General features: G+C 60.2%; 4 protein-coding genes across 6 annotated transcripts; 2 read left to right on the top strand and 2 right to left on the bottom strand.

Annotated features, from left to right (window-relative positions):
* Window positions 1-658: 658 nt before the first annotated feature.
* On the bottom strand, window positions 659-2589 carry CAPG (capping actin protein, gelsolin like). Its single transcript, XM_062510437.1, is given in 11 exon segments — window positions 659-724; window positions 817-897; window positions 960-1097; window positions 1321-1325; window positions 1435-1516; window positions 1597-1725; window positions 2099-2253; window positions 2329-2343; window positions 2346-2456; window positions 2459-2499; window positions 2567-2589. Coding segments are annotated over 11 exon segments (846 nt in total).
* Window positions 2590-5514: 2925 nt separating this feature from the next.
* Window positions 5515-12581, top strand: AEBP1 (AE binding protein 1). The gene is made up of 21 exons (XM_062510480.1): window positions 5515-5773; window positions 5915-6316; window positions 6572-6643; window positions 7137-7208; window positions 7320-7406; window positions 7949-8053; window positions 8157-8246; window positions 8719-8784; window positions 8864-8938; window positions 9022-9131; window positions 9207-9346; window positions 9435-9519; window positions 9594-9738; window positions 9833-9921; window positions 10268-10391; window positions 10471-10667; window positions 10959-11138; window positions 11216-11555; window positions 11645-11784; window positions 11858-11957; window positions 12037-12581. Exons 1-21 carry the CDS (start codon window positions 5554-5556, stop codon window positions 12579-12581), a joined length of 3384 nt encoding a protein of 1127 aa, XP_062366464.1. The 5' UTR covers window positions 5515-5553.
* A 278-nt stretch (window positions 12582-12859) lies between these two features.
* Window positions 12860-19115, bottom strand: POLD2 (DNA polymerase delta 2, accessory subunit). 2 transcript variants are annotated; one of them, XM_062510497.1, is made up of 11 exons: window positions 19060-19115; window positions 18238-18499; window positions 15637-15758; window positions 14894-15017; window positions 14695-14809; window positions 14327-14525; window positions 14142-14222; window positions 13687-13844; window positions 13444-13571; window positions 13266-13367; window positions 12860-13168 (listed from the first exon to the last, which is right to left on the bottom strand). In XM_062510497.1, the coding sequence occupies exons 2-11, from the start codon at window positions 18455-18457 to the stop codon at window positions 13011-13013; spliced, it is 1407 nt and encodes a 468-aa protein (XP_062366481.1). In that variant the 5' UTR covers window positions 18458-18499; window positions 19060-19115; the 3' UTR covers window positions 12860-13010. The 2 variants fall into 2 exon arrangements, with proteins under 2 accessions (XP_062366481.1, XP_062366480.1); XM_062510496.1 differs by lacking the exon at window positions 19060-19115 and having other exon boundaries at window positions 18238-18653.
* Window positions 19116-19709: 594 nt separating this feature from the next.
* LOC134054647 (saposin-C-like) lies at window positions 19710-21600 on the top strand. 2 transcript variants are annotated; one of them, XM_062510534.1, is made up of 4 exons: window positions 19710-19839; window positions 20376-20500; window positions 20578-20688; window positions 20768-21600. In XM_062510534.1, exons 1-4 carry the CDS (start codon window positions 19800-19802, stop codon window positions 20933-20935), a joined length of 444 nt encoding a protein of 147 aa, XP_062366518.1. In that variant the 5' UTR covers window positions 19710-19799; the 3' UTR covers window positions 20936-21600. The 2 variants fall into 2 exon arrangements, with proteins under 2 accessions (XP_062366518.1, XP_062366519.1); XM_062510535.1 differs by having other exon boundaries at window positions 19778-19839; window positions 20379-20500.
* Window positions 21601-22994: the final 1394 nt, after the last annotated feature.

Below are 22994 nucleotides of genomic sequence, written 5' to 3'. Positions count from 1 at the left end.
CCACACCCAGGGTAGTACTACACCCATCAGGACATGGCACTGTCCCTTTATTCACCAGGACCTGAGCACAGGGGTAGAGGTGTGGGCACAGTGTGGCACAGGCACATGAAAGAAGGTGGTGAGGACATGCAGGTGGCAAAGCTGTGGCAGCAGTGTGGGGGGCAGTGACTTGTGGGCATGGCATGGGCTTGGGATGGTATGGGGACAGAGATGAGCATGGGGTTGGCAAAGGAATTGGGATGAGGGGATGGCATAAGGGCAAGAATGAGGTGGGTTTGGGTATGCTGAGGAGATTGGGGTAGCATGGGGATGGAGCTGTCAGAGAGGGCAGGAGCTCGGGCATGGTGTGGGCATGGGAATGGCACAGGAATAGGTCTTGGGCATGACATGGAGGTGAGCCTGGCATGGGCATAGTGCAGGCAAAGACACAGGGACATCACAGCAGTAGAGATGGCATAGGCTTGGTATGGTATGTCAAGGATGTGATGCACAAGGATGTGAATGCCAACAGCATGGGGATGGGATGGGCAAAGGCACAGGGACAGGGATGGCATGGTGGCAGGGACAAGCTGAACAGAGCATAGCCATTGCTGGAAGCTGATTACAGCTGCACAAGCCTGGTCACACCCTGCGTCAGGCCCCCATGGGCCCCTGCTGCTCATTTCCAGCTGGTGAAGAACTGCTTGAAGAAGGGTGTCTCATGGCCCTAGGACAGGATTTCCACCTGTGGGGACAGGGACAGGTAGGGGACAGGGATCAGGAGGAGGTGATGGCTCCCATGCCAGCCCTTGGGCACCCCTCCCCACCTCACCCCACCTGTGTCTCAGGTGGGTGGCCCATGTGAGCGATCACCTCCTCAGCCACCCTCAGAGTCACCTAGTGTTCCCCCTTGTTGGCCTTGTACCTTGCAGAGGGGGATGACAGAGCCACTCTGGGGACAGTCCCTATCTCTGTGTCACCCTCTGTCCCCATCCCTGGGCAACTTTCCAGACGAAGACCATCCCACCAGCAGCACTGTCCAACACAAAGCAGTCATCAGGGCAGAACAGGCTCATGGCCACCTTGGTCAGGTCCATGCACCCTGTTGCATCTGACACCTGCCCATGGAGGGGACCTCACTGCGGGGTCGCCTGAGGCCTCTCCAGCCCAGTGTCCTCTCCCTTGCATTGAGCCACTCTGGCAGTGCTCATCCTTGCCTGCTCCAGGGGCTCTGTGGTATCTCCTGGCCATGCTCAGCTCTGTGTGGCTTTCCTAAGGGTCACCAGAGCGTCCCTGGGCCATGTCCAACCTCATGTACTCTTGGGGGCAATCATGGTGTACCTTGTCTGTGCCCAGCCTCATGTACCTCCTATGCCCACCATGGTGACATGGACATGGCATGCCCAGCCCTGGTACCATTATGGTGTCCTGCTGTGTCGTTCTCTTGTAGAGGACATCCCGCGCCCCTGTTGCTCTGGTCAGCCACCACGTCCTCCTCAGGGCTGCCCTCCTGCAAGGGGAGCTTGGGTCCCAGTACCTGCTGGGAGATGAGACTGGGGGGTCACAGAGCCACCCCAGGGACACACACATGCCCCTCTCTGCCAAGTGGGGACATACCTGGACCATCTCGGGTGGCTCCTTGCCATCAGCCACAATCTCCAGGCATGCTTTGCCACCCTGCTCACTGTCCCAGAGGGCAGCAGCCAGCTCCTGTGTCCTGCTACGCTCCAGGACATTGATGAAGGTCTGGGGACAGGGAGGGGGACAGTGGTGATGGAACTGCCCTATGGTGGCCCTCAGCCCACCTCACCCAGGCTGGGGATGGAGCAGCCACTGGAGCTGAACCTGAAGGAGATGCCATGATGGGAAGAGGGACACTCCAATGGATGAACAAACATGCCAACCACCCAGCATCCCTATGGCTAGGGAAATGCCCCAGTGGCCACTTCTGGGAGTGACCAGCACCCCAGGGGCGCCATCATGCTCAGCGAGGATGAAGCAGAGTGCTGAGGGCGCAGAGAGTCTAGGGGTGATGCTGGGCACCCCTCTGGCGTGCTGGGAGCCTGGTGGGAATGCTCAGTACTGGGAACATCCCGAGCATCCCTGGGGACCTCCATACCTGGTAGGTGAGGCTGCGGGGGAAGCAGTCCATGAAGAGGTTGGACTCATTGCCCTGCACCTTGTGGTGGGTGACAGGGTGCTTGCCCAGCAGTGAGCTCAGTTGGGTGGAGAGGAGGACGCAGGTGCCCTGCTCATCGTGCAAGGAGTCCTGGCCTGAGGGAGCCAGGTGAGCACCCACCCCCACCTGGCCTGCACCATCACACAACCACTCCATCCCCCCGTGCTTACCCACCCACAGGTGAAGTGGGCTTGCACCTCCAGCCCATTGTGCAGAACCAGGTAAATGTTCCCCGAAAAGAAAACAAAAACGCCCATGGTGGCCTCGAGGACCTCCACTGGCTGCTCCACCTGCCAGAGTGCAGCCCCAGGCTGGTGGCACCAGGGCCGAAAGGGGAACCACTGTGGGGTGGTGGGTGGGGTCAGATGGGAGCAATCAGGGGCATGGGGGGGAGTGGGGAGGGCGTACCTTTTGGGAAGAGTGGTGTGCATGGTGGTAGGGCTGTGGGGACAGAGAGATGGATGGCCAGATAGACCTGTGGATGGGGAGACACCGTGAGATGGTTGCAAAGGATGGAGAGCCAGGAGGGAAGTCAAGGTCACCCCAGCAGACAGATTAATACCCAGAAAGACAGATGGATGCCCAACGGACACCGGAAGAACAAGAAGACTCCCTGATAGACAGACATCCAGAAGGGCAACTGGATGCCCAGATGGACACCTAGAAGGACAGACAAACACCTGAATGCACACATGGACACCACATGAGGTAGATGGACACCCCAGTGGGCAGACAGACACCCAGAGGATGGACAGACACCCCTACATACAGATGGACACCTATGGGTAGGGGGAGACTTCCGTGGACAGACAGACAACCCAATAAATGGACACCTAGGAAAAAGGACAGATACCCCAACAGCCAGAGGTGTCCTGACATACAGCTAGAAGGGTAGATGGGCACCCCGTCAGACAGACAGACCCCACGGGGGCGGGATGCTCCCAAGACAGACCCGCGAGGAGTACAGCCCATGACGGACAGACGGACAACCCGACAGCGCCTCCCTCCGAGAGAGCGACGGACGGGCCTCCGACGGACGAACGGATCCCCAAGAGATGCCCCGACAGCGCCCGGCTCCGTCCGATGCTGCGGACGATCCACCAGTCGGAAGGCGCCTGGAGTGACTCAGGCGCAGGAAAAGGTGGGGACAAGGATGGCGAGTGAGGGCGGGGAATGGGGGGGCGCCAGGGCTGGGATGCCCCGGAGGGAAAATGTGGCCTCGGGTGCGGCCCCTCGCACTGGAGGTGGGGGGGGGGGGGGTGTTACTGAGCCCTGGGACCCCCACCCTCCTGAGACTCGCACCCTCCTGGAGACCCCTTCTTCATGGGACACCCTCCCTGCCTCCACATCTTGATGGGACCTCCACCCCACTGGGATCCGTCTTCACACTGGTGGACCCTCCACAATTCCGCGTACCCTCCTGAGGAACTCCCTCCTCCTGAACACCTCCTCAATGCTGTTGGACCACCACACTCTCAGGGGAACCCCCGACCCCATTGCTGGGACATCCATCCTCCTGGACCCACTCTGGGATCCCCATCCCGCCGGGACCCTCATGGGACCCCCCCCACCCTGATGACACCCTACCCCATCCTACTGGGACCTACCCTTTCCAGGACCACCCACCCCTCCCAGCAGCCCCATCCCTTCTGTGCCACGTGTGGGCCATTCACCCTAGGGTCCCAGGCCTCTGCCCCCCTGCCAGGGGCTGGGGCAGCTCTGGAGGTCCGGGTAAGGTGGCATCGTAATTGGGAAGGGGGGTACTATACTGGACGTGAAGATTATACTGGGAGCTGTAGTGGGTGGGCTGTATGGGGGTGGAGCTGAACTGGAAGGGGGCTGTAGTGGCTGAGGGACTGTACTGGGTCGTCTACAGGGGACTGGGATTGGGGGGGCTATACTGGGAGCTGTTACTGGTGGGGGGATTTGTACTGGGAATGAGAGGGCTGTACTAGGGGAAGACTATAGTGAGGGGAGGGAGGGGAATTCTACTCGGGGCTGTGCTGCGGGAGCCATGACAGGCTGGGGAGACTGTAGTGGTAGTGAGAGTGGAACTGGAAGGGGGGGCATTCCTGGGGGCTGTGTGAGGTGGAGTAGGGGTTGCAGCAGAGGCACTGGGAAGGCACTGGCAAGTCACTGGGCTGCACTGGGAGACACTGGGAAAGCAGGTGGGGCTCCCCAACTCCCGGCAGGCCCCAGCATTGCTGGACAGTGAGTCATGGCTGGGGGGGGCACGGGGGGCCGTGTGTGACGAAGCGGGGTGGGGGGGGGTGGTCACGCATGTGACGATCGCGGGCTGCCTGAGCTGCCACGTGGCCCTGCTGCCACTGCGGCCCAGGGAGCCTGCAGGGCCCGGGCGGGTGGGGGACACCCAGTGCACCCCCAGCATCACCCCCTGCACCCCCCAGGGGGCACCAGCCCCAGCCTGAACCTCAACCCTGCAAGCGGGGTCTCGGGCGGATCACACGGGTAATGCGTGTGTAGTGTGCGCAGAGCGTGTGCACTGCATCCCCAGTATGTGCTTCCTCCGTGTGTGGCCAGCCCAAGGCGCTGCCATGCGTGTACAGGGTCTCATGTTCAGTGTGTGTGTACCATGTGTGTTCTGAGTTCCAGGTCCATGGTGTGGTGTGCGACCCATGTGTGTGTATTCTGTGTGCATGTGCAGTGCATGTTCTGTGGGCTATGTATGTCCCGCATTCAGTGTCCTAACACGAGCAGCATGTCCGTGTGCTGCTCCAGTGAGGTGGTTTGTGTGTGCTGTGCCCGCGGTGTCACGGATGCAGTGGGTGTGTGCCCGGTCCCCGTGTGGCGCAGCGCTGGGGTGTGAGGCGCTGTGCCTGTGTGTGCTGCAGCCGCGGGGGTGCCGGGGGTACAGGGGGTACCGGCGTGTGCCATGTGCCCGCCTGTGCTAGGGAGTGCGGTGTAGGTGCCGCTGCTGCGGGGCAGTGCCAGCGCCCGGGCTAATGCCAGCCCTGAGCCCAGGCCCTACACGGCACGTGGGGCACAGGTGGGGTTGGTGTGGTGGCACAGGGTCGGTGCCAATGCCAGCCCCGGTGACAGTGCAGGTGCGGGTGCTTGCGCGGCGCGGATCCCCGGCAGTGCCACTGCCAGTCCCGGTGCTAGTCCCGGTGCCACTGCCAGTGACGGTGCCAGGCAGCGCCAGTCCCGCGCAGTGTCAGTGCGGGTACCCAGCAGTCCTGGCCCCTGTGCAGTCACTACAGGGCCGGCGACAGTCATAGTGTCGCTGCCCGTCCCGTTCAGTGCCGTCCCGGTCCCATTGAGCGCTAGTGCCACCTCGGTGCCGAGCGGATCCCGCCCTCGGCTGCAGCACCGCCCCCAGCCCGCCCGTCCGGGGCTCTCGGGACTCTCGGGGAGCGGGGTCGGTGGGGAGCGCGATGGTACCGGCGGGGCAGCCCCCCTCCTGCCTCCTGCTGACGGCCGCGCTGCTGCTGCTGCTGCCGGTACCGGCACCGGGGGCAGCTCCGGGCACCCCCGCGCTCACCGACGCCGAGATCGAGGAGTTTCTGCGGGGCTTCCTTGGAACCGAGGACGGCGGGGACCGGGAGGGCACTGAGCTGGGCTTCGGCACTCACCTCAGCATCGGCACCGGCACTGGTGAGTGATCGGCACTAGGATCCCACGGGGAACGGGGGTGGCGGGATGGGGGGACCCCCCCAACCCGGCCCTGCCACGCCCACCCGACCTCGGGGTGGCTGCCCCCCCCCCCCCCCCCCCCCCCCCCTTCTGTCCCCTCAGGCTCTCCAGAGTCGTTGATGGAGCCTGAGAAACCCAGGAAAGGGAAGAAGGAAAAACGCCCTAAGAAGCCCAAGGAGAGAGCCCGGGGCCCAAAGAAGGATAAGGACAAGGACCGGGACAAGAACAACCCCCCCAAGAAATCCAAGGAGAAGCCACTAAAAGGCTCTGAAAAACCTCCAAAAGGCTCTGAAAAACCCTCAAAAGGCTTCAAAAAGCCCAAGGAGAAGATAACCAAGGCCACCAAGCCCTCTGGCAAGAAGCCACCAGTGCCACCAAGCCCCGCCACTGAACCCCCTCCAACCCTGCACCCCTCACAGGGCAAGGAGGATGAAGAAACACCCAAGTTTCGGGAGCCGTCACACAACAAGGAGGAGAAGGAAGAGGAAGATGGAGGTGTCCAGGGTGAGTTTTGGGGACACCCAACTTGCCACTAGTGGGGTTGGGATGGGTGGTCTCAGCACAGCAGAGCATCACCCCACATCCTGCTCAGCAGCCTTGGCAGCACCCTACAGCTGGCTGGGCTTTGTCCCGTTGAATTTCCCCTCTGTCCCGCCACTTTCTTTCCCATGGGATTTTCTTCCCACTGTGGAGCTAGGGGAGGCCAGGACAGGGGCTTGGGGAAGCCATGCCAGCCCCTCACTCTGTCTCTGTCCCCAGGAGAGCTAGAAGAGCCACCAAATGAGCGCTGGGAACTGGGCTGGGAGGGCTGGAACCCTGAGCCCCAGCCAGGTGAGTGCCCAGTTCCCCAGGGCCACCACCCTTGGGGGGTGTGTCTTGGGGACACTCCTCTGCACCTTGGGGCTATCTCCTTGTGTCTTGGGACCACCTCCCTGTCCCCAAATATCACTTTCCTGCACCCCAGTGCCATGTCTCAGCTCCCTAGGACCATGTTCCTGTAACATGGGCCCCCTCCTTGTTTCCAAATGCCACCTTCCTGCACCCCTGTCACCTTCCTGTGTCCCAACACTATCTCCCTGCATCCCAGTGCCATCACCTTGCATGCCAGGACCACCTCGCTCCTCCCTGGTGTCACTTCCCTGCACCCCACTGCACTCTGGACTAATTCCCCCTCCCAAGTGTCACCTCCTATGTGCCCCAGGGCCATCACTCTTATATCAGGCCTCCTTTCTATTCTCAAGTGCCACCTCCCTGCTCCCTGTTGTCCTCTGCCTGCACCCCAGTGCCAGTCTGTGCCCCTTCTTCATGTGTCCCTTCTCCATAGAGGTCCCCGAGGAGCCGGAACCCCCGACTCTGGACTACAATGAGCAGCTGGAGCGGGAGGACTATGAAGATTGTACGGTGCTGGGGTGTGGGTGGGGCAGCCACCAGGGCCCCTGGACTGCAGCAGAGGATGGAGAGTATGTCCACCCCGCTCTCACCACAAATCCACCCTCTGTGTCCCCAGTTGAGTACACCCGGTGGCAGCAGAAGCCCCCCAAGCCCCCAAGCAGGAAGAGACCTGAGCGGGTCTGGCCCCAGCCTGAGGAGACACGTACGTGGCAAGATGGGGACATGGGGGCCTGGCATCACTCAGGGTGAGGTTGGGGGACAGTCCCCAGCCTTGGGAACCCAGGGAAGCCGCATTTTGGGGTAGCCTGGAGCTGGGGTGAACATGGGAACAGCATAAGGTGTGCAGGGGCCCTGTAGGGGTGTGGGGATCTCGTGGTGGCACGGGGTCCTGTGGGAGGTAGAGGGGTCCTGTAGGGACACAAAGAACCCTGCAGGGACAGGGGGACCTTGTGAGGGCATGGAGAACCCTGTAGGGACATGGAGCTCCCATCGGAACATGTGGGACTCTTGGGGATACACTAGAAGTGTGGGGATCTCCTAGGGGCACGGGCACCCCAGTAGGATACAGAGGGGTCTGGTGGGGACATGGGGACTTCACGGTACATGGGAACCTGAAAAGGAAATCTGGGTTCCAGAGGGGCATGCTGACCCCATAGGGGACAGAGGGCATGCTGCAGGGACATGGGGACCCCCTCATTGCCTCCCCATCTCCAGCACAGTCCTTTCCCCCCCTCCCCCCAGCAGAGCCGGAGGAGCCACCCCTGCAGCCACTTCCACAGCCCCCCTTGCCTGGCCCGGTGACTGAAGGGGACTATGGCGAGGGCTTCAAGCCACCTGACTATGATGACTGTGAGTGATGAACCGAGAAAGACGAGGCACCCAGCACCTCCAATCATCCCTGCCCCTCCCGTCTTCAGAAGGTTGTCCCAGCCCCCCACCCTGTGCCTCCCAGGGACCTACGGGCTACCCCCACTGACAAAACCCCACAAACACCTGGACAAAGAGGACAGGATGGAGACAGACGAGGAGAAAATCAGACCCTGTGAGAGGGAGTGGAGGGGGCTGGTGAGGGTGGGCAGGGCCCGGGGTGGGGGTGGGGCAGGCATATGCCCATAGTGGGCATGTGTACCCCAGGGTCGATGGCAGAGCCACAGGGAGGGTGGCATATCCCTGAGCTGGGTCCCATCCCCACAGTGGTTGTCAAATCCCCACAGCGGGTGCCACATCACCAGGGTTGGTCACACGTCACATTGCCAGCGGCATGTCCCTGGGATAGGTGACATATCTGCATGGTGAGTGTCACCTCCCTGGAGTGGATGTCACATCACCAGGGTGGGTGTCATAACTTCAGGGATGGTGGCACATGTCTCCATGGTGAGTGTCACAACCCCAGGGAGGTGGCATGTTCCCAGGATGGGTTCACACCCCTAGAATCAATGGCACATTCTTGGGGTGGGTGGCATGTTCCTGGGACTGGTGTCACGTCCCTGGGGTGGCTATCACCTCATCAACAGTGAAGCCCAAGAAAGAGAAAGAGGAGGAGGAGCGCTGGGCAGAGGAGAAGGGCCAGGAGCGCAGAGGTGGGTGCCAGCCCCCATTCCTGTCCCCTCACACCTGTCCCTGCTCTTGCCCCCCTCACTGTGCCTTTTCCTTTCCCAGGAAAACCCAAAAAACCAGGAGGAAAGAAGTGGGATCCAGATGAGGAGGAATGTGCTCCTCCAGCAGAGAAGAAAAGTGAGTGTCCCCATTCCTGGGGTGACAGGGACACCCTGCTGGGGGGTGGAGGCCCATCACCCCCTACTCCCTGCTCTCCTCAGGGTGTCCCCCAATTGGGCTGGAGTCCCATCGCATTGAAGATGACCAGATCCTGGCCTCCTCCATGCTGCGTCATGGGCTGGGTGCCCAGCGTGGCCGCCTCAACATGCAGGTGAGGGTCACCCCTAGCAGCCACCCCACAGGCCATGGGGTTACCCCCACCCATATCCTGCTCACTGCTCCCCAGGCAGGCACCAACGAGGATGATTTCTTTGATGGGGCATGGTGTGCTGAGGATGACAGCCGGGCACACTGGCTCGAGGTGGACACCCGCCGCATCACTATGTTCACCGGTGTCATCACCCAGGGGCGCGACTCCCAGATCCAGTATGGGAACGTGGGGGTGGAGACAGGGACGTGGGGCAGGGGAGCAGCGTGGGGACCCCTGTCCCAACCTGTCCTTGTCCTCCCACAGTGACGACTTTGTCACCAGCTTCTATGTGGGCTTCAGCAATGACAGCCAGCACTGGGTGATGTACAGCAATGGCTATGAGGAGATGGTGAGGACCTGTTCTGGGCGCGTGACATGGGAACAACAGGAAGCATCTTGGGTGCATCTCTCCCTCCTCGGCAGATGTTTTACGGCAATGTGGACAAGGACACACCAGTGCTGAGTGAGTTCCCTGAGCCAGTGGTGGCTCGGTATATCCGCATCTACCCCCAGCGCTGGAATGGGAGTCTGTGCCTGCGCCTGGAGGTCCTGGGGTGCCACCTCTCTGGTAACAGTCTCCCTGAAGTAGGGTGGAGGCCATGGGGGGTGGGATCTCTGCAGCCATCCCATCCCCTACTGCTGTGTCCCTGTCCCCTCCACAGCTATCAGCAGCTACCACACCCAGCAGAACGAGGTGACCTCCACAGACAACCTGGACTTCCGACACCACTCCTACAAGGACATGAGGCAGGTGGGCACTGCTGAGGGGGGGCAGATCCAGCAGGGGGTGGGGTCCTCTCTCGGGGATGGAATACTGTGTCAACAAATCCATTCAGTGGCATCTTCTGTGGGGTTATAACACTCATGGTTGTAGGATCCTTCATGGTGGTGGGATCCTCTGTGGGGTGGGATCCTCCATGAGGAGTGGACGCCTCTGGTGGTGGGCACATCTTTGGGGCATGGCATTCTCTGTGGTTGTGGGCACTTCAGTGGTGGTGAACATCTTCATAGGGAGGGATCCTCCTTGGGCATTGGATTCTCTGCAGGGTGTGGGCTCATCCCCTCAAGCACTGTCCCCATCTCTCCCCACCCTGCAGCTGATGAAGGTGGTAAATGAAGAGTGTCCCACCATCACCCGCATCTACAACATTGGCAAGAGTTCACGGGGGCTGAAGATCTATGCCATGGAGGTCTCTGACAACCCAGGCGAACATGAGACAGGTGAGGGAGATATGAGGGTCTGGGGGCCCCCAGCCAAGGTCCTGGGTGTTTACTGACCCTCCTTGGTCCCTGCCTCCAGGTGAGCCCGAGTTCCGGTACACGGCGGGGCTGCACGGGAACGAGGCACTGGGCCGGGAGCTGCTGTTGCTGCTGCTGCAGTTCCTGTGCAAGGAGTACCGAGATGGGAACCCCCGCGTGCGGGGCCTGGTCACCGACACCCGCATCCACCTCATCCCATCTCTCAACCCCGATGGCTACGAGCTGGCCCATGAGGCGGTGAGGGGGCAGCAGTGTGGGATGGGCCATGAGGCAGTGAGAGAGGACAGTGGAACAGTGGGATAGGATGTGGGGTGTTGGGGTGGGCTGTGGGGCAGTGGGATGGGATGGCAAAACAGTAGGATGCAGCCCCCTCCCACAGCTCACCACTGCCCTGAGCTGGCCTCAGGGCTCCAAGCTGGGCACCTGAGATGTGTCAGAGAAGCGGGTGGGACCTGGAGCAGTGGGATGGGACATGGGTGATGGGATGCAACCCCCCCTGGACTCACCAGTGTCCTGGGCTGCCTGCAGGGCTCTGAACTGGGCAACTGGGCACTAGGCCATTGGACAGAGGAAGGCTTTGACCTCTTTGAGAACTTCCCTGACCTCGCCTCAGCGCTGTGGGCGGCGGAGGAGAGGCGGCTGGTGCCCCACCAGTTCCCCAACCACCATATCCCCATCCCGGAACACTACCTGTCCGAAAATGCGGCGGTGAGTGCGGCACAGGACACAGGTGTGTGGAGAGGGTGGCAAAGGGTGAAACCTCATGCCCTGTGCCTGTCTCACAGGTAGCAGTGGAGACACGGGCTGTCATGGCGTGGATGGACAAGAACCCCTTTGTACTGGGAGCCAACTTGCAGGGTGGGGAGAAGCTGGTGTCCTTCCCTTTTGACGCAGTGCGGCCCAGTCCCCCAACGCTGGCAGTCCCCCCTCGTCCCCTGGACTATGAGGATGAGCACCCTGAGCTGCAGGAGACACCTGACCACGATGTGTTTCGCTGGCTCGCCATTTCCTATGCCTCAGCACACCTCACCATGACTGAGACCTTCCGTGGGGGCTGCCATGCACAGGACGTAACCGATGGCATGGGCATCGTGCAGGGTGCCAAGCGGCACCCCCGGGCTGGCAGTAAGTTTGGGCCAGTGGCTTGGCTACCCCATACTCTGGCCACTGTCATGTGAGCAAGCAGCTGGGTGGGTGTTTCTCTGCTCTTGCAGGTATGAATGACTTCAGCTACCTCCACACCAACTGCCTGGAGCTCTCCATTTACCTGGGCTGTGACAAGTTCCCCCATGAAAGTGAGCTGCAGCAGGAGTGGGAGAACAACAAGGAGTCTCTGCTAACCTTTATGGAGCAGGTGTGTACTGGGACATGGCCACAGCTGCTCCACCTGCCCCACACAGTTCCACTCATCCCTTTTCCTCACCCAGATCCACCGAGGAATCAAGGGTGTGGTAACAGACCAGCAGGGAGAGCCCATTGCCAATGCCACCATTGTGGTGGGGGGCATCAACCACAATGTCAGGACAGGTAGGTACTGTGAGGTGCTGGCAGGGTACTGGTAGCACTATGCTGCCCTCACCCCAATCCTGCTGCCCCTTGTCTGCAGCCAGTGGTGGGGACTACTGGCGCATCCTGAACCCGGGCGAGTACCGTGTGTTGGCACGGGCTGAGGGCTACAACCCCAGTGTCAAGACTTGCCACGTCCTCTATGACATCGGGGCCACCCAGTGCAACTTCATCCTGTCCCGCTCCAACTGGAAGCGCATCCGGGAGATCATGGCCATGAATGGAAACCGGCCAATCCGCCGTGTGGTGCCTGGCCGGGCCATGACACCCCGTGAGCGCCTGCGGCTGCGCCTGCGGCACCGCATGCGACTGCGGGAGCAGATGCGGCTGCGGCGCCTCAATGCCACCACGGCCACCAGCAGCCCCACAGCCCTACTGTCCACCGCTGCCCTGCCCTTCCCCTTCAGCAGCACAGCCTATACAGCCAGGAGTCAGGAGCCACCCACTGCTGGCACCTGGGAAATGGACACTGAGACTGAGGTGGTCACTGAGCTGGTGACAGAGACAGAGGGCTGGGAGTTGCACACGGGGACAGCACAGCCTCTCACTACAGCAGAAACCTACACCGTGAACTTTGGGGACTAGGGACACTTCACCCCTCACTCTGCTTCAAGCTATGGTTGGATGCTTTGGCATCCGCTACCAACATCTTCTCTGAGCCCAGGCAGCTGTTCTAGATGGGCTCCAGCCCCACACCTTGCTGCTTCCAAGGGCTGTGGGCATTGTTGCCAACATCTGAGTGCTGTCAGGGACATGCTACATCCACTGTCCGTGTTCCAGTGGGGTGGCAGGAGTGGTACTGCTCTCCTGGGCAGGGCCCATGGAGGCAGGCACAGCCTTTCTCCCCTCCATACAGTTTTTGTTACACAAATAAATGAAGTTATATTGGTATGAACATCTTGTCCCTCCAAGTGCTTCCCCAGCTCTGTCACCCTCCCAGAGGACAGACAAAGGCAGTGGGTGAAAGGACCCCTTGAGGGGTGAGGGCTTGAGAAGTCTGTGCCCTCCCTGTGGTCAGTGTCCAACTTCCATGTCCCTGTCATCACTGTCAGCCCCAAAGCCAGAGAAGGTGATGGGCTGGCAGGTGAGGTTGCGCAGGTTGACAAGGCAGGCAGTCTGTGTGGCACTGAAGTCTGGCACCGTCACCAACAGCACCCGCTGCCCCTCCTTCCCTGCAAACACAGGTGGGTGTCAAGCAGAGGAGACCCTGGCAGCCCCTGGCACAGGTTCCCAGCCCCTGCAAGAATCGGGGTGTGCTGCAAGACTCACCTTGGAGCAGCTTGGACTGGAAGTGGGGCGCATTGCCGCAGAAGTAGACGTGAGGGCACTCAGTGAGAATAAACGGGTCAGATTTGTAGAACGGGTAACAGCCTGGGGAAGATGGGAATTAGCGGAGGAGCCCCTGGAAAAGTCCCCCCATTAAACAATCCCCCAGCCCTCACCATACCCAGGGTGTCTGGGGCCGTGGGGCTGATGTGTCCTGCCAGCAGTGTCCACTCCAGGATCTCCAGGTAGTCATCCATGCTGCTGTATTTGAAGATATCACTGATGTTTTGTCCTGATGTCCCCAAAAACCTACATTATGGGGTGTAAAGAAGGGGAGCTTTAGATGCTGGACATGCTGGGACCCATCCCATGGTCCCATGCCATTGACAGTCACCAGAGCTGGTAGTGCACCAGGTTTGTTTACCTGACACCGTCCAGGCTGGCCTGGTAAGGGTTGGTGACGAGGTGCAGAGTGGCGTAGACACTGGCCAGGGGCAGCATGCAGCGGTGCAGGGGCTGCTGTGGCATCGTGTAGTTGGTGGGGTCAAACTCGCCGGGCATCACGTCCACAGGCACAGAAGTCTGTAGGTAGAGTGAGGATCAACCAGGTGGCCAAAGTGCCCTCCTAGGGGACTCTGAGCAAAGTCCTAGTGCCACTGCTGCTCCTTTCCCCCAGGACCCCTGCTTGGCTTCACAAGAGTCCAGATCCCAGAAGGATTTGGAGCTGGGCTGTGATCTGCCTCCCCATGTGGGGTGCTCAAAGGGAAGCTGGATGCTGGGGAAGGGGGTTTTGCCACCCTGCACTCCAGATTCCCCTCTCAGGAACAAGGCTCCCTCCCCCAAAGGAACCCGATTCCCCTGCCAACCCTGAGCACTCACACAGAGCTGCAGCAGGATCTCATCCAGCATCTTCACAGCCTCCACACTTGCAGCCTGTGTCTTCTTGGTCAAGTATTTGGCCTGGATGAGCAGGAAGACAGTGAGGGACAACCCTGCACTCCCCCTCTGTGCCCCCCACCCTCCCAGCACCCCAGGAGCACTGAAGCCACAGACCCTTGCCGTACCTTGTTGATAGTGTCTCGGCTCTGTGTGTTCTGGCTCAGCAGATTCCCAGCCAGAATGACACGAGTGATGTGGGCAGCACAGCTCTGCTCACCCTCTGCACCCAGCTGCCCTGTCACCACATCCACTAGCAGCTGAGTGCTCAGCAGGGCCTCGCCACTCACACTGCCCAGCCCCAGTCCTGAGGCCAGCAGCACAAACCTGGATGGATGGATGGAGAGGCTCAGGCAGTGTGCCACACTCACAAACTTAGAGGCTTCAGAGAGCTGGGGCAGGGGACCTGGACCCCCTGCCAGTCCTCTTGGCACAAGGGGCTCAGAGACACATCAGGGTCACAGGGCCAATCCCAGCCCTGCTGCTGCTGACTCACTGGTCAGAGCTGGGCCCATTCCAGGGCAGCGGGGGTGGCAAGTCAGCGAAGCAATGATCCTCCACCAGGAATCTGCCATCATCCTGCTCACAGCCATATACAGCCAAGATGGTCCCTACGGCAAAGCAGGCCTGGTCAGGTCAGCCCTGGCAAGCCCCTGCAGGGTGACTGCCACTACAGAGCCACCACTGTCCCTTACCTGTCACCAGCCTCTGCACATCAATGGCTCCTTCCAGCTTGATCCGCTGCAGCTCGTCCTCCAGGATCAGCTCATCAGAGGGTTGGATGTACTTGGGCAGAGGTGGCTGAGGCACGAGGTTGTGCTGCAAGGGCACAGGGACAGCTCTGACAGACTCAGCAAGGATCAGCAGCCCCCAAAGACCCTTCCCAGCCTCATCACCAGTACAGCGAACACCCCAGCTGGGGACCCTGGCAGCTGGACCCCGCTAGATGGGCCAGTTTCACTGAGCAAGAGTGGTGGCAAGTGGGGAGGGGGAAAGATGGACAAAGGGTGGGTTTAGATTGGATATTAGGAAGAAATAGCCTGTGAGGGTGGTCAGGCCCTGCCACAGGTTGCTCAGAGAAGCTGGGGCTGCCTCTGGATCCCTGGAAATTTTCAAGGCCAGGCTGGATGGGGCTTGGAGCAACCTGGGCTAGTGGAAGGTATCCCAGCCCAGGGATGAGCTTTAAGGTCTCTTCCAACCCAACCCATTCTGTGTTTCCATGACTTCATAAGGAACACAAACACAGGCACCAAGAGGTGGCACCAAGGTAGCATCTAGAGACAGGCTGGGCACAGGTGATCCTGCTCAAATCTCAGCCAGTTCCCTGGCTACAAAGAACACAGGAAAACTATGGAAACCCAGCTGAGCTCTCAGGTGTACTGGGAAAACCCCCTGAGCTGCGTGGAAGAGGCGGAGGAGGAGGGGGTAACCCCATTACCTCTTCACTGATCTCCTGCAGGATGGAGGGCTGGAGCTGCATGGCCTTGAAGAGTGTCCCCACCACGCAGCACTTCTCTCCTGCCTGCAGCTCCGAGAGCTTCCGCAGCGCAATGTCATTCCCTGTGGAGAGACGTGGGTAAGTGGCCCTCAATGTGATGGTGGGCACAGAGCAGGGCTGGCAGGGGTAGCTGAAGGGCCCCAGCATTGAGGCCAGCAAGAAGTGCTGGGGAATGTTGGGAAGCTTCCTGCTTTTCCTCGAGGCACGGCGCCTAACAGACATGTGCAGGCCAGATGGGGCTGAGGAGCATTCCAGAGCCTGCAAGCATTTCCTCTGTGCTGGGGGGAAAGCTGGGTCATGACGCTGTATTTAGCTTCCAGTTACAGCTCTGTCCAGGAAGGGTCCAAAATGCAGTGTTCCTGCTCTTGGGCATGGTTCCTGCTCTTCAATCAAAAACCCGAACAAACATCCTACTCAGAGCTGACAGGCAGATCACTCAACACCCCCAAGCCTGATCTCTGCCAGGGCCAGATCCTCTGCCCCAGATCCTTGCTGGGATTCAGGATCCCCATCACATCCAGAGAAGATCCTGGTATGCTGACAGGTCCCCGGGCTTTAGGCAGGATCCACAGGGGATACAGGCTGGGAGAACCTCAGGAGCTGCAAGAACCATCACAGCCCCAGCTGCATTCACTTTATGGCTGAGGAGCAAATATCTCCCTCACCACAAGGTGAGCCCAAAACTTCTTATACCATCCCCAGGGACCCACAGGTGCTTCAGCCCCACCCAGCGTGTGTCCTCTCATTCAGTATGTGGCTGTGGGACTGTCATTCCCCATTTAAATCAGGCTGTGAAGTCTATCCTGAGCCCCAGGCCTGGAGGAGAGCAAGGAACCCGCTCCTAGTCTCCTCTCCTGAAACAACACTGCCTGTGCCAGCTCCTCAGCCTTTCTGGGTGACATTTCTCCTCCCAAAAATCTCACTTTGCTCATCATGTGCTGCTGAACGTGCCTCTTGTCCCAGGGAGAGCACTCTGCTGCCATCCCTGGGACCCCATGCTGGAAACATGGATTCCTGAGCCCAGGAACGCAAATCCTCTGAGTCAGAACAAAAACAGTCCTGTTGAAGTTTCTTATTTTTGGCTCAAACTCCCCAGAATGTGTGTTCGGGGGGGAGGGAGTTGTACTTTCCATATTTTTGCCTGCAGGCACTTCCTGCCAGGCGACAACCCCCAAAATCTGGTCCCATCCCAGGACTTCAGGAGGTGGAGCTGTACAAACCACGGGGTCCTGTCACACTTGGCAAACTCCAGGGTGGCCAACCAAGGAATGACATCCGCCATGAGACAAGCACTGGCTTTGCTTCCACACAGCTGACAGGGCTGGGGAGAGTACAAGAACACACATCCGGCCCAAAAGCGTCCACTGAAAGGGGTTTTTGCCCATAGAAGGGCAAAGCCAAAGGAAATTCGATTACAGCCCATGCCCAGGCTGGGGGGGGGGAGGGGGGCAGAACCCCAGCAGCACCAGCATTGCTTCATCCCGCGGATGGAAACTCTGAGCACGAGGGTCCCACCCGCAGAACCACAACCCCCCAGCCAGGAAACAGCTCCCTCCCTTCCCCCCAGTACAACCAGCACCTCTCACCCCCCTAAGCCCCACTTCCTGGCCCAGGCTGTCCAGCCCCAACCTGACAAACCTTGCACTCAACTCCTGGTCCCAAAAGTGTGTGGGGCGATGTGACAAAGACAACTGTGTTCTCCCTGCCCACATCCCCCACTTCTATCTGTGATGGGGAATGCAGTTTGTCCCAAGGTCATAACTCCAGGTGGGAGCTGCAGCAGAACTAACACATAATCCTGCTGCAAATTATCCCATTACTACTGTGCCTCCCAGAGCTGATGGGCTGAGCTGTTTCAGCTGGGCTCTGCTGCACATCCCCTGTCAAGGCTGGAGACTGGCAGAAATGGGTACACTGAAGCTGCTCAGGTTGCAGGAAGGTTGTGGGTGGATCCCAGCCTGGCAGGGATGGACTACCCCCAACAGAGATGGATCTGGCCCCCAAGGATGCCTGCAGGGTACATCCTACCTGAAGATGCGAACACTCACTCACTTCTGGACTCCAGATATAAATCTGGTCAAAAACATACATAAAATCTGAAGGCAGCTCCACAGATGTTTCTTGTCAAGGTCACCACTAACATATGTTCCCAAGTGCCACATCCACACAGCCGTTATTTCCCCACAGGGATGGGGATTCCAGCACTGCCTTGGACAGTCTGTGCCAGGCCTGGACAGCCCTTTCCATGAAGGAATTTACCCAATACCCAATCAGAACCTCTCCTGGTGCAACTTGAGGTTGCGTCCTCTTGTCCTGTCCCTTGTTTCCTGGGAGCAGAGCCAGATCCCCTGCTGGCTGCACCCTCCTGCCAAGAAGTTGTGCAGAGCCAGAAGGTCCTCCCTGAACCTCATTTTTCTCCAGGCTGAGGCCGCCCAGCTGCTCCTGGTGTTCCAGCCCTCCCCCAGCTTTGTTCCTACCCCTAGACACGCTGCATCCCCTCAGTGTTTTTCCTGGTAACGGGGAAGATTCCCCTGGGCTCACCCCACCGGCTCCGTGCGCGCCGCTCCAGGCCTGGTCGCATCCCAGCAAGGCGCACGGCGTATATGTGGGCGTACTGCCGGGAGAAGCCACGCTCGCCCAGCTGGAAGGGCTGTGAGCAGTCCGAGTATCCTGACCCAGGCACCCTGGGGAAGGTGGGGGGCTCGGCCGAGGGAGGGGCCAGCAGCCCCTGTGCCATGGGGGCTGCCTGTTCCGAAAACATGGTGTAGGACGTGGGGGTCTAACACTGGGTCTGGAAAATAAACTGGAGAATTAAGGGTCCTGGCTCCTACCTGGCCATCACTGTCATCCCAACACACAACAGTCCCCCTGAAAATGATCTTCTACACCCCCAAAACACAAACCACGTTCGGGTCTGACTCTCACTCTGCACATGCACCACCTCAGCCTCCCTTCCTCCCCTCTCCTCCTAACCCAGGGTATCCCCAAAATCATCCCGGTGACTGCACCATCCCACCCTCTCCAAAAGTCCCCCCCTGAAGTCTCCACAAAATACACCTTGGCCATCAGATTCCCCCAGGACCCACCTCCCCCAAATGGACCCAGGCCCTGCATAGACCCCCGGATATCCGAGGCAAGAGTGGCCCCCAACACACTCCCTCTGGGACACTCCTCCTCCCCGCGGCACTGGACCCCCCCAAACATCCCCGAGGACACAAGAGCGCCTCCCCAAACCTCCAACCCTAACGCCCCAAACCCCGTCAGGCTCACAGGGACCCCTCAGGCCCCCCAACCGGGATCTCCCCCACTCCGGAACGGGGACACCCCGTCGACCGCTGCCCGGGGTCCGTGCAGGTCACGTACAGGGGGAGGAGTCGGAGGCCGAGGGGCACCGTCGACACCGGACCCCACCATCAGGGTGGGGCTGCGGCGGGAAAAAGCGCGAGCACCGCCAACCCGGAACTTGTGTGACCGCACGGTGGAAGTGAGGTCAGAATCGTCATGGCAACCGCTGCGGGCGGAGGTGGTGCGAGAGTCCCGCGCAGGGAACTCGGAGGAGGCATGGAGGGGACGGGGACCGACCCCGCGGGAGAGCGAGACGTCGGGATCTACCCCGGGGCCCCGCGGAACCCCTGTGGGAAGGGAACACCATCACCGACCCCGGAGAGGACAACAGCGCTGACCCGGGGGGACACTAGGCCCAAGCCCTTGGTCTCCCCAGAGCCCGGAACGGTCCAAAGAGGCCCCCGGGATAGACCTTCCCGATCTCGGGATAGACCCTCCAGAGCCCTTGGGAGTCCGGCCACTCCCTCTTCGCCTCACAGTCTGGGGCACTTAGGGGCAGCTTCCCTGAGAGGACGAGGCTGGGGAGGTTGGGGGCTGCTGAGCTCCCCCATGGCCCCGCCCCGAGGCCCCCCGTATCCCCTTCCTGCGGGGGTGGAGCTGTGAGGCAGGAAGGGGCCTGGGAAGTAGTCGTGTTCTGTTTCAAGGAGTTTTGGGGTTTTGGTCCCCCACCCCCGCAGCATGCAGCTCCTCTATAAAAGGTGTCAGGACGCAGTCACCCACTGTCAGTCACCTGCTGTCACCGGCTCACTGGGCTCACCATGGCTGCCACCTTCCTAGTGCTGCTGCTGCTGCTGGGAGGTAATGGGGACTCTCCTGCCTCCCAGGGGGTGATAGTCACCCCGAGCGGGAGGGGAGAGGAGACACATGGGGACAATGGGGATAGGAGCCTGGATGATTGAGCTTGGGGGGCTGGGGGCTGTGTGAGGACCTGTGTGTGACAGAGATGGGGTCTGTGTGGGGACAGGCACTCAGGGATGTGGGAAGGAGGACAAGGGGACAGGCAGGAGGTCTGGTTGTTGGGAGTTGCGGGGATCGGGTTTTATAGGAACAAGCGCCTGGAGGTGGCAGGGATGGGGTTTGCCTGAGGAGCCAGGGATGATGGGCAGGGTGCCCATGTTGGGACCGGTGCCTGGGGACATTTGGGGACAGGATCTGCATGGGGACCTAGGAAGATTGAGAACAGAAGGATGTGAGTTCAGGCAAGAGGGATGGTGGAGATGGGGCTGAATACCTAGGGCTGGTGGTTTAGGGGTCTGGGCACCTCCAGGGCCCCATGGAACCTCAGTGATGGGCACCCAACCTGCAGCCACGCTTACTGTCCTTTCTCTGTGCAGCAGCACAGGCTGCGGTCCCCCCACCCTGCCACGGTGATCCGATGTCCTGGTGCTGGGACATGGCTGTGGCCACACGTTGCGGCTGGGAGCAGCAGTGCTGGGACCTCTGGGACAGCCTGGCCCTGGTGAGCGCCCCACTCCCAAGTACTGCCAGGGCCACCCAGGGATCCAGGTGGCCCTGATGGTCTTTGTGTTTTCACAGGGGAATGTGGCTGATGGGGACAGCATGGCACAGGGCAGAGGGATTAAGTGCAGCCAGTGCACCAGGGCCCTGAAGAAGATAAAGGTGCTGGCAGGTGACAACCCTGATGAGGTGAGGGGTGATGAGGGGCTGGGGGGCTGGGCTGGGGGCCCTCTCCCTGTGGCCCCCTGACCTGTGGTGGCTTTGGCAGGCGGCGGTGGCAGCAGCATTGCGGAAGGGCTGCCGACTACTGGGCCGGCCCATGGGCAAGGTGTGCCAGCAGCTCATGAACAAGTACCAGGACCAGATCACTGAGGGGCTGCAGAATGGAAACATGCCCCGGGACATCTGCACTGCCATGGGCTTCTGCCGGTCTTGAGCACAGTCAGTGCCCAGCTGTATCCTGATTCTACATCCCCTGATCTTGCACTCTGCATCCTGCATCCTGTGTCCTGTGCTCCACATCCTGCATCCGTATCCCATACCCCGTGTCCTGCACCCCACATCTTGATCCTACATCCCGCATCCTGCACCCCGTGTCCTGCACCCTGCATTGCAATCCCACACCCCCTGTCCTGCACAGTCTTGCATCCTGATGCTGAGCCCACATCCTGCATCCATATCCTGATCCTTCACCAAATGTGCTGCACCTCATGTCCCAATCCTGCACTGTGTCCTGAACCCTGCATCCTGATCCTGAACCCTCTGTCCTGCACCCCACATCCTGATCCCATATTCCCCCTCTGCGCCTCACACTTTCCACCCCACATCCTGCACCCCACATCTGCCAGAGGGGTGGGAGTGTGCTTGGGACTTCTGAACTATCCCTGCTGCAGCTCTGTAGGTGGGGGTGAGCCAGGTCACCCTAAAGAAGCAGGGGAAAGGCTAAAGAAGCTGCTTCTGCTGGCCCCCAACTCACCCCTCACTGATTTCTCCACAGGCACAGCCCCAAGTGCCCTCCAAACCCCTACACCCCTCCAGCCCTGATGCCCCTGCAGCCCAGCTATCCAACTCCCCTACAATAAAGTCCCTCCTCTGGCTCCACGAGTCTTGTTTGTCTGCCCTGGGGGGACACGGTGACAAGGGCAGATGGCATCAGGCACTGGCAGGGGACAGTCTGGCCCAGCCTGTCTCCAGCAGGGCCAAGGTGACACCAAAAGTGCCAGCAGTAGTGTGGGGGGGTGTCCCATGTGGCTTGGAGTGAGTGGTTCCCTCCACACACCTGGGTGGTCCTGACTGTCACTATCCCCTCGCTGTGCATCAGCAAGTCCCCATGCCTGGCACTGCATCTGTCCCTGCACTTGGCGCTGTCACTTGTCACCCACTTGCCACCAGCACTGCCATGGGCTTGGGATCATCCTCACTGTCCCCAACACATGGCATTGGCACTGTCCCAGCTGAGGACAGGAAATCCATTCTTCAGTTCCAGTGAATCCCACACCTTTTTCCCCTTTAATACCAGCCAATTGGTGTGCAGGGAATCTCTTCTGTTTGCCCCCGGCCAATTAGAACAGAGAGACTGCAGTTCTCTGAGGGCTGCCACCAGTCAGAGCTCAAGGATGTTTTTCTGGTGCGAGCCAATCACAACACAGGGAATCCCGCTGGCTGAGGGCTGTGGCCAATCAGACCACAAAGAAATGCACTTTTGGCCAGGGCCAATGAGCACAGAAGCTCTGGTGCTGCTGGCTGCAGCCAATCAAAATAAAGGGGATCCTGCTGGCTGAGGGCTGCAGCCAGGCAGAGCAGAGGGATTCCTGTCCCCTCCTGCAATGAGCTGTGGGGATCCTAGTGCCACCCATGGATCCAGGAGCAGCACTGCTGGATGCTTTGACCCTTGGGGTGACACAGACACTCCCTGTGTCCCCAGCTCCTCAATGTGCACCCCCCAGCCATGGGGTGACCCTGTGCTTTGTGAGGACACCAAGATGCCTTGGTAGTTGCAGCCCCCCAGGTTGGCCCCACAGCCTGTGGTGATCCAGTCCCTCCAGGTTGTCCTGGATGCCCAGGAGTTACCCCAGCACCCTGAGATGTTCCCTAGATCCTGGGTGCCTCCATGTCACAGGGTGATCCCAAACCCATGCAGTGGCCCCAAATATCACAGATACAACCCTGGACCACCAAGACAGTCCATACCATGGGGTAGCCCCACACCCCCAGGGCTGACCCCAACACCCTGAGTGGGCCCTAGACCCTGGAGTGCCCCAAACCCCCAAAGGGATCCCAACACCCTGTGGTATCCCAGGAAGACCCCTTCACCCTGGGTTAATTCCAGAGCCTTCAGGGAACCACAATATGCTCTGGTACTGCCATATCCTTAGAGGAACCCGAACACCCTGGGGTGCCCATGACCCCCAGAGGGACCCCAGTACTCTGCTCCATACCCTCTGGTGAACTCAAATCTCTGGGATACCTCAGACCGTTCAGGGAACATGGGTGGG

This window comes from Cinclus cinclus, chromosome 29 (genome assembly GCF_963662255.1).
Source record: "Cinclus cinclus chromosome 29, bCinCin1.1, whole genome shotgun sequence".
Taxonomy (NCBI): Eukaryota; Metazoa; Chordata; class Aves; order Passeriformes; family Cinclidae; genus Cinclus; species Cinclus cinclus.
Note: the sequence above shows the minus strand (reverse complement) of the source record. Positions and strands in the feature narration are given on the sequence as shown.